This window comes from Drosophila guanche, unplaced genomic scaffold, assembly GCF_900245975.1.
Source record: "Drosophila guanche unplaced genomic scaffold, DGUA_6, whole genome shotgun sequence".
NCBI classification, from domain to species: domain Eukaryota; kingdom Metazoa; phylum Arthropoda; class Insecta; order Diptera; family Drosophilidae; genus Drosophila; species Drosophila guanche.
The window spans coordinates 5,519,331-5,528,577 of record NW_022995744.1 but is presented as its reverse complement, the minus strand read 5'-3'; the positions used below and the strand labels follow the sequence as shown (position 1 = coordinate 5,528,577).

General features: G+C 46.2%; 4 protein-coding genes across 4 annotated transcripts in view; 2 read left to right on the top strand and 2 right to left on the bottom strand.

Moving 5' to 3' along the window:
- Positions 1 to 9,247, top strand: part of LOC117579635 (lysophospholipid acyltransferase 5) — a 64,950-nt gene that overhangs the window by 47,020 nt on the left and 8,683 nt on the right. The gene's annotated exons all lie outside the window — the stretch shown is intronic.
- LOC117580513 (collagen alpha-1(I) chain) lies at positions 232 to 1,008 on the top strand. Its single transcript, XM_034267105.1, has one exon. The coding sequence runs from the start codon at positions 232 to 234 to the stop codon at positions 1,006 to 1,008; it is 777 nt and encodes a 258-aa protein (XP_034122996.1).
- LOC117579645 lies at positions 1,331 to 4,488 on the bottom strand. The gene is made up of 5 exons (XM_034265625.1): positions 3,829 to 4,488; positions 2,051 to 2,111; positions 1,917 to 1,991; positions 1,598 to 1,858; positions 1,331 to 1,538 (listed from the first exon to the last, which is right to left on the bottom strand). Exons 1-5 carry the CDS (start codon positions 3,968 to 3,970, stop codon positions 1,409 to 1,411), a joined length of 669 nt encoding a protein of 222 aa, XP_034121516.1. The 5' UTR covers positions 3,971 to 4,488; the 3' UTR covers positions 1,331 to 1,408.
- Positions 5,701 to 9,116, bottom strand: LOC117579644. The gene is made up of 7 exons (XM_034265624.1): positions 8,895 to 9,116; positions 8,734 to 8,837; positions 8,594 to 8,675; positions 7,776 to 8,537; positions 7,310 to 7,721; positions 6,796 to 7,260; positions 5,701 to 6,741 (listed from the first exon to the last, which is right to left on the bottom strand). The coding sequence occupies exons 1-7, from the start codon at positions 8,967 to 8,969 to the stop codon at positions 6,023 to 6,025; spliced, it is 2,619 nt and encodes an 872-aa protein (XP_034121515.1). The 5' UTR covers positions 8,970 to 9,116; the 3' UTR covers positions 5,701 to 6,022.

Genomic DNA, 9,247 nt, shown 5'->3' with positions numbered 1-9,247 from the left:
TTATGCAAATCCAGCACACATACATTTGATAAACTTATTAATAGTTGGCTTAGTTTAAGAGAGAAGAGGCATTTGCATGGACAATAATATACAAGACAATAATCGCCAGACAAATACATAAATCTTAGAATGAGCTACACCAACGGTAGTTTGACTGATTCTCCACCACTCGCCATTCTCTCTGGGATATAAAAGAGCTGCTGATGATCTGATTTTGGGTTAGTTTGCAGAATGAAGTCGCGTTTAAGAGTTTGCTTTCCGAATTACTGGATTATATTTGCCCTGGGTGTGCTGCTGCCTGCAGTTACTGAGGCAGAGACTGACACCTTTGGACCACGCCACATCACGCTGATGACCGGCAATCCCGCTCCGGCTCCAGCTCCACCACCACCACCATCACCACCGCATGAAGTGATCATCACCCCGGACCACGATCATCACGATCATCATCACCATCATTCGCCATATCCGCCGCATGGCTATCCGTATCCACAGCCGTCTCATCATTGCAATTGCCCTCCGGGACCACCAGGGCCACCAGGAGCACCTGGGCCAGTGGGTCCACCAGGCTTCAAAGGGTATCCAGGAATGAAGGGTTCCAAGGGAGATCCAGGGCCAAAAGGACATCCAGGCGCTAAGGGCTATCCCGGTTTTCAAGGCCCAGTTGGCCCAGTTGGCCCAGTTGGTCCAGTTGGCCCCCCCGGCCCACCAGGTTACCCAGGCTGGCATTCATATCGAGCCTACTATCCAGGAGCTCCTTCCCATGGACATCACGGGGATTACGGACAGCATCATGGACACCATGGTGATTATGGACACCATCGTTACTTTTCGAATGAACAGTCCAATGATGAGTCCAATGAAGACGACGACGAGGACGAGGGCCTTGAGCGAGCTTTTGTGGAAGTAGAAGAGAAGTGGATTGGTCGGGACCAGCAGCCCATTCTCTTGGCATTCAGTCATGTGGGAAATCCATTTGCCACAAAGTCAAATAAAAAACTAAATTAAAATGAATTTTTCACTTGGGCAAAAGGGAACAAGAACTGTGGGAGAGACCTTCGACCAAATGAAGCGAGGGAGAACGTTGTGAGGCGCTTCTAAGGCAATCAAATCAAATCTAATCAAATGAGATCAGAAGAGACAACAGAAACCGTTCAGAACACATCAATTTGAGCAGAACGACAAGTACCCAGAGACGAACGTTATAATGAAGTTTTTACTTGCGAAAAATTAACCTTCGACAAAGCAAAAATGGAACGAAAACTAACAAAACAAGATACGAGTGTTTCGCTTATGATTCTCATTGAGCCTTTTGAAACCTGATTAATATTAATGCTAATGGTTTCCCATTCTCATAAATGAATTAGAATAGTGAAACTTAAGCATTAATTTCATAACTTCTTAACTATTAGCAAACATCATCGTCAATGGTGGGTTCCTCGTCGCCGTCGTCTTCATCGTCCTCCTGGTCCAAGACTGTTTGCGAGGCACTAACCTCCGCAAAGTCATCCTCCATATTATCCAAAAAACTGGACACCCTACAAGCAGAAAGCAAACAATTAAATACAAAGCAAAGTTTTTGCTTCTCTTTCCTCACTTTTCAAAGTCGCATTGCGGCAGGAGGCCTTCGTCTTTGGCAGGACTGAATCGGAGCAGAGTGCAGAGTCGCAGGAGGCCGAGCAGCAGCAGGAACATGCCAGCCACATAGCTGAGCCACAGATTATGCGGATAGAGTATCAGGCAGATGCCAATAATCGCATAGATGGGCGTGGGTCGCCAACCGCCGCAGAAGGCGCACGACACGCGCCAGCAGCCCAAGCAGCCGCAGGACCCTCTCAAGCTCCTCTGATAGTTTTCCCTGGAAGCAATTAAAATCGAAATCATAAATATAGTTATATGAATGGTTATGTACTCACTCGGAACATTGGAGCTGCAGGAATAGCGTAACCAGCCACTTGACCTCGATGAACATCACCAGAAGAGCTGAAAAACTGACCAGAAATTAACGCACTGCTCAAGGGGAGGATTTCACGCTTGGCACATGGCTTACAGTATATAGAGTCCCGCCTGGAAGCCATGCATATATACATCGACGCCCACACCGCAGATAACTGGAATGAAAAATGGCTTGAGAATTGTTTTTGGGTGGAAGCTTGGGGTATCCTGTTTTTGGTTATCCTATATCCCATAAAATAATGTGATTGTGTCTAGGCAAATATATTTATAAGCATATTTATTGAGTTTGAGGCTTTTTTGTCCACTAAGCTCAGGGCCATAAAATGTAATAGGAAACCACTGAGGCAAGGCGAAATGTGTTTGACGAGTTTTCAGAGTAGGGGAATACACAACGGATTCATCATTTACAAACTGCTAAAGCAACCCGCTCAAATATTCATATTCTGACCATATTATGTGGCTCCCCGTTCCCTGTTCCCGTTTGTTTCATCCGTCGACCACTTTCAATGCGTAAGATATGGGCTGAAACAATGACTCGACCCATTCAGGCCTAAACCACACAAAAACTCAATCTAATTAAGTTGTTTTTATTATGCCAAGCCGCGAAAAACAAATCAGATTAAACCAGTTAGAGGGAACACATTTATTTCTGCCATATTTCAGTGGATACTCCAAACCGAACCAAACAGAACCGAAACCAAACCAATTACATTAAATGCTGTGAACAGAATAAAACTGGGAATCGAGAATCGAACGAAAAACATGCAAAAAAATTATCTGGATAATTGAAAGAGATGGTTGGAGGAAATAGATTCTGCCCCTGTTGGCCAGTGGCTTAGGGTGGCAAAATGGCTGGCGCCAAAAGGCGCCAACAACAAGCACCTTGTGGAGCGTATGGAAAAGTTTCAGAGGGGGCAAGCTGCTTTTGGCACAGGATGCGAATTGTGAGCTGCAAGCTGCATAAAGGCCAATGCCTCGTTAATGGCACCGACACAGGATTTTGCTCCTCACTCTACCATGCCTCGGGGTTTATGAACTATCAAGAATTGGTTTTTTTTCTCTTTTGTACGCTGCTTGCTGCTGCACTCATAATAGAGAGCGGGGTCGCCCCCCACAAGTATTTGTAAGGAAATTAGTTTGAACTTGACCCCAAAGTTTTTGTTATGCTGCAGCCAGCCATTTATCATACGAATATGCTGACAAGGGAGCCACAGATTTTCCAGTATTTTAAACACATTAAGGGTCATTCGGGGACTGACTCTGGTCCCTGCTGCTGATTGGCCATGATAAGCGTTTAAGTCAAGTTTGATGGCTGCCGCAGCTGGACGTTAAAGTTGCCTCATAAATAAAAGAATATATGTAGATAGAAGATTATATTGTTGGATATGATGGAAGAGACTGATGATCCAAGTGCTGACAAAAATTGCAAAGAAAGTGCCAAAAGAAGGGCAGTTAAAATGCAGTTTTAGAAGAACTAAATCTGCGAATAAGTAAAACACAATCAATCTAAAGAAATCCATGCAGAAATGTTGCTTATTGAAAATAAATTTATTGCAAAGCATATTCCCCTATTATCTGCTCAGAATTTTCATTGTATGGCCAAGCCCCACATATCCTGCTGCATTTCTATACACAAATATTGCTCACAATTTGTTAGGAATAAACCTATGGCAACAGCGACATAACAGAAGCATGCAACATGCATTTATTCATGCACATACATCATGCCCCATTCCATGAGATTGTTCTTCCCCCGTCTCCATGATTGGCATTATGTTTGGGAGGGGGCTTAGCAGGTTTAGGTAGAAGAGTACTCCACCTGTGCTCACATTTATATTATTTCTCGTGCATTTTGCAGAAACTTGAGCTTACCGAATGAAGTCAGCAGACCAAAAACCCTTATCACAGGACGCAAACACTCGCATGGCTCTGGGGGCTGGCGGCGACGATGGTGACGGTGTCCACGGCGATGTTGCTGCTGTTGCTGTTGCTGTTGCATTTGTAGCTGGCTCATGGCTTACTACCTCTGTTCACAGTTCTCTATTAGATTTCCTGTTCAATTGTTGGACGCTGGTGTAGCCGGAATAAGGCTAATATCACAATCATAGAGCCGTATCGCCATCACACACACAAAATCAACTGCGTGCCTCGCATACGAAAAGGTCCTTGCCCACTCGTATCTCCAAAGCAGAATTCTAAACGACCAACAGCAGCAGCATCACTTTGGCAGCTCGTTAAGGTTTTAAATTTCAACATTTAACCTGGGGCATACGCTGCGTATGCGTAATGTTCAGTCCCAGTGACACTTCAGCTTCCTCGTTCTCTTTTAGAGCATTTAATCACTATGTGTGTGTGTGTGTGTGTGTTCGTGTGGCAACTAATGTCTGCAAATTACCGTTACCATTCGCACTTTACTCCCGCACGTCTCACAGTTCACTTCAATTTCTTCTTTCGTTTTGTATTTTTTGTTGTGTTCTTTTGGGTTCTATTTTTTTGAAGTTTTTGGTTGCCACTTGACTTTATGGTCTGGGCCTCTAAACAACGAACGTCCGCACGCTCCTGGCAGTGCCAACAGAATGAACGGAGCTACCATGGGGCAATCGTCGTTGTCGTTGTCGTTGTCGTTGCCGTTTTGCCGGGAGTCGCCGCTGCGGCTGGGGCTGCCCCGACTTTGTAGCCAAAGTCAGCCAATGGGGCTGGCGCTGCAACTGAAAGAGTCGAGTTGATTTGTTCACAAAGGATTTGTTCGCTTCGTGTTTATTTCAGCTTTTATTTTGTATTTATTTTGTTTTTTTTTTTTTGTTGGAACGCTTTCAGCTGTGAATTCAATTGAAGAGGAGCGTGGAATTTTTGATAGAGATTTTTAGAGAGGCGAATCCATTTTAGTGCGATTTTTGGGTGGCGATTTGTGAAGCTTTTTAGCACTAGAAATTTTGGAAAGTTTTATTCCGGTGAAGCATTTATTCAGCGTTGTTTTTAGGGTTTAGATTTAAAGTTCAATTTGCCTACGGATAAAGTACTTTCAATGTGTTGCATTTTCTCATACGTCTTCCCAGGAAAGATTGGATTATATATTATTTAAATATATCTGTAATATATCTAAAACTGTCATTTAATATTCTAGGGGCTTAATAAACCCTAGGGGTCTTACATATTTGATGTTAAAGTGGATTTTCTTACAGCTAAAAGGCTTTCAATTTGATTTTGTAGACTAGACAAATTCATTTTGCTACTGGTTTTAAAATTATTTTAAAATATTTTAAACAACTTTAAAGCCTTAATTCATTCTTACTTGCATCAAGCTCAAGCTGATTATTTGTATTTTAAGTATTGTATTTGCCGCCTAATCCTCGCTAGCAGCGCATTGGCCCTGTCGTCATTATCCTGCCGCTTTCTCCTACTCTACTTTCTAGCTTGATTTTATTTGTCACGTTGTCCTGTGTGTGTTTCTCCTGCTTATGAGTGTGTGTGCGTCTCTCTAAGAGTGTGTGTGTGTGTGTGTGGTGTGTTTGTGCTTTCATCGTGTGCTGGTACTCTGCTTCGCTCCTCCCCCACCACTAACCCCAGGTTGGCTACGTTTCAGTAATTTTCATAACTGGCTGCAAGAGCAGCGCTGAGGAGGCGGTGGCAACGCCGGGAAGACGGCTCTAAAGACGGCCTGGAGAGGCTGCTGAGCAATTGCCAAGTGCCAAGTGCAAAGTACGCAGAGTGTGGACAAAAACATTTTCGGCAGTAGGTCTCCCCGCATCCCCTCAAACATTAACTTTGGAATGGGGGAGAGATGGCAATGCTGAAGGAGATGTAAATATTATTTTTTTTTAGCGCCCTGCTGCTCCGTGTCGCCTCGCTTATTGTGTTGTGCATTCGGTGACGGTGACGGTGCCGGTGCCGGTGCCCCTCCTGCCCGTAGCATGCGACTTGTGTTTGCATTATGCGGCGTTAATGACATCCAAAGACACAGAAACGGAGAGAGAGAGGCTCTCCCCAGTGCCTTTTGCCATCAACAACATAATTCACAGCCAGCAAGGAGGGGGCTGCTAATGATGGCTCCACTGCCCTTTCCACGCTACTTGGCAAACTCCTTGCGCCGCTTCATTATCTTCGTAATGCCAGCCACCATGGCCACCTCTGGCAGCGCCAGCTTTGAGTCCTCCTGGAAGTCACAGCGACGCGTCAAGTGCAGCCAGGTTCGTTCTGGATTCAGGGACAGCGGCATTTGCAGCCAACTCACGTAGTCGATCTTCAGGGAGCCAGTCAGCAGCTGATCAAACGGAGTGTTGCCAATGTAAAACATGGACTTGAGCACCGACGTTTGTCCCTCCTTGATGTTCTGTCCCTGGACACCCTGAAAGGGACTGGGATCATTGTCGCCGGTGCCCAGTTGCTCCAGCAGCCAATCCCTGTTGAATTTCAGATAATTGTAGACCACCTTGAGGGCCTGTTTGCCTATGTTTGTGGTCAGCACATCGCTAGCCAGCACCTCGGCTATGTAGTCGGCAATGCCCACATCCAGCTCCATGGCATAGTTGTTTGGGGGACTATGGCTGAGTCGATCCGATTCGGCATTCGTTAGGTCATCCATTTTGACGGTGCTCACGGCACTCATGCCGCCAGCGCCACGATTGCTGCCTCCGGGCGTGCCACCAAAGTCCGTGTCCAGATTGATGCTCTCCTTGGCCTGTTTGAGGAACAATTCGATTTGGTCCGTGTGCTTGTCGTCCTCGTCAATGGAGCAAATGGCCTCCGATATTGAATAGCAAATGGAAGCTTTGTCTACATTTTTGCCTGAGGGAATTTTAAATTAGTTTTTGGGTGCCTCAAAGTCACTCCTCCACTCACCCTGTTCATGCAGCTCGGCTGTCTTGATCAGCTCCGTGTAGAGTGCAGCAAAGACCACCTGCAGCAGCACTGAATCGCCCAAGGGTCTCGTGGAAACTGGTATAATGTCCTGCAGCAGTGAGGTGATCTTGTACAAACCCTCGGGTATGCAATCCCAGATCTCAGAGACACAAGTCAGAGCCAGGGACATGGCCTGGTACATGCTCGCGCCATTCTCCACGGCATTGATGAGCATCTCCACGACACAGTCGAGCACGGGATAAACGAAATGCATGATGGCCTCCAGCCAGGGAGTACGCTTCTGGTTCCACACCTGCCGCTTGTCCAGGCAATCGCTCCAGCCAGCCACCGCATGCTCCTCGAGGGTCTTGATGAGGCAGGACTTGATGTCCACCGCCTTGCCTACGGCCACGACCAAGTAGGTGAGCGAGAGGACAATCTGATAGTTGGCCTGTCCCACAGGGTCTGAAATTTCGTGTTCTAGCAATCGTTTAACTCTGTTTCAATGCCTCACCTATATCCCCAGCTATGGACTCGGTGACATTGAAGCACTCGCCGCGGCATAGAAACGCCTCACACTTTGGTGGCGCGCCCTCGGCACTGGTGAACGAATGTTTGGCCACATTCTTGAAGTTCTCCGATGAGGGTAAATGCTGCATCAAATGTCTTATGATGATGCCAGTGAGGAAGGCGTCTCGCATCAGCAGAATCTTCAACAGAAACGACCAATCGGCCTCTGGAAATGCCAGTAGAACCCGCAGATCCAACGAAATTGCAGTGTTGGTGGTGAGATCAGCAAATTCAGTGACCCATTGGCAGGATTGTTCCTTGGGAAAGTAGCGGGGCAAGGCAAATATAATCCAGGCACTGGGCAGGCCATGGCGAGAGCTAAACATTTCCATGTTGTCGAGACCCTTACGGAAAACCTGGGGAAAACAGAGTCGCTTTAGAGTCTCTTCTCATAAGGATCTAGTTCGTACCTTGGAGAGCACACCCAGGGGTGCACCACGCAGCAGCAGACAGTAAAAGAGTTCCCGGCACTTGGCATGTATGTCCCGCAGGATGACGCTTTGGTTGCTCAACTGCAGACCCACATATGCCTCGCCGCTCTCGCAGATGTGCGGCAGCAGCTCGGCAATGCAGAGCAGCATGTTGCAAATGTCCGTCAGGTGAAGCTGCGATCGAGCGACACTCGTCACGATTTGTGTGTAGCGAACAGTCAGCACACTGAGCGTCTCGTTCAGCATACCCGCGAAAATCTTCTGGGCCATTTTTGGCGGCACCGAGTTCCATAGATCCGTCTTGGAGCCACGCATATAGTGCCACCACATCTGCACGGTGTACGAGCCCCGCTCGGACTCAAAGAACGGTTGGGTGTCCTCCCAGTGCAGACAGTCGGCATCCTGCATGATGTACAGCAGCAGCAGGCGACAGTGCAGATCGAGAAGACGCTCTGCCAAAGCCTCCGACATTTGGGCATATTGCTTGAAGCTCAGCTTGAGGGCGCCGCCCTTCTCATCGCCCTTGGGCGGCACAATCGTCGTGGTGGCCGCCTGCATGTAGACACTCAGCGAGTTCTTCACCAGCGAAGCAGCGCCAATGGTGGCCGTCAGCACAGAGAGATCAGCATGATCCAAGGACTCCTGCGACAGGCGATGGACATGCTCCAGAAGCATGTCAGCTGAACGGCATACGAGCTGAACGAACTTATCCGGATCAGAGGCCTTGACAGTGGCACTAGTCTGAGGAGGAAATCATAGAGAATGAAGCTATAAATTGATCAGCAATCGAATCTTACAAAATCTCCTTCATTCAGTTCCTTTTCGGTATGCAAAAGTCCCGAGTGTTTTCGATACGAAGCAAAGTACTCATCCTCCCACCTTTAAAGAGTTTCTTTAAGTAAATCTCAGAGATATTTGCTACTCCAAATATACCTACCAACGTATCAATTTGATTGCTGCAAAGGATGCATACCGTGGAAAATCCAATTTGCCACCCACAACACCCGAACAAACGGGCTCCTGCAGCACACGCTGATGTGTCTGTGAAGAGTAAAGTTTTTAGAATTAAGTTATAAAATTACTGCCAATGGGTCCTACCTGATAAAACTCTAGATCTCGTTGCAGAAGTATGGGCACTCGATCCATTAAATTACCCTCTTCCAGTACTTCCATGTTGCTTGCTTAAATATTTCTTTAGTTTTAATGTGAATTAACAATTTTACATGCAGCCAAAAGTGGGTGAACTTTTAGCTAACGAACAAACATTTGACTAAGTTCATGGGTTGTCAGGGTAACAGAACCAAGACAGCAATAAAAATGGAAGGACTTAAATAAATATAAATCGTGTAGCACTGTTAACACGTTAAAAATAAATTATAAAACATTTTTCAAGTAAATATTTTGTTTTAAATGTATATTGATATTATTTTAGAAACAATTTTTTGTATTTA

Coding starts and splice junctions, on each gene's coding strand:
- LOC117580513 (XM_034267105.1), top strand. CDS start 232: ATGAAGTCGCGTTTAAGAGTTTGCTTTCCGAATTACTGGATTATATTT.
- LOC117579645 (XM_034265625.1), bottom strand. CDS start 3,970: ATGAGCCAGCTACAAATGCAACAGCAACAGCAACAGCAGCAACATCGC. Junction 1,992..2,050: donor CAGGCGGGACTCTATATACT/GTAAGCCATGTG, acceptor ATTTCTGGTCAG/TTTTTCAGCTCTTCTGGTGA. Junction 1,859..1,916: donor CTGCAGCTCCAATGTTCCGA/GTGAGTACATAA, acceptor AATTGCTTCCAG/GGAAAACTATCAGAGGAGCT.
- LOC117579644 (XM_034265624.1), bottom strand. CDS start 8,969: ATGGAAGTACTGGAAGAGGGTAATTTAATGGATCGAGTGCCCATACTT. Junction 7,722..7,775: donor CCCTGGGTGTGCTCTCCAAG/GTACGAACTAGA, acceptor TGTTTTCCCCAG/GTTTTCCGTAAGGGTCTCGA. Junction 7,261..7,309: donor GTCCATAGCTGGGGATATAG/GTGAGGCATTGA, acceptor ACGAAATTTCAG/ACCCTGTGGGACAGGCCAAC.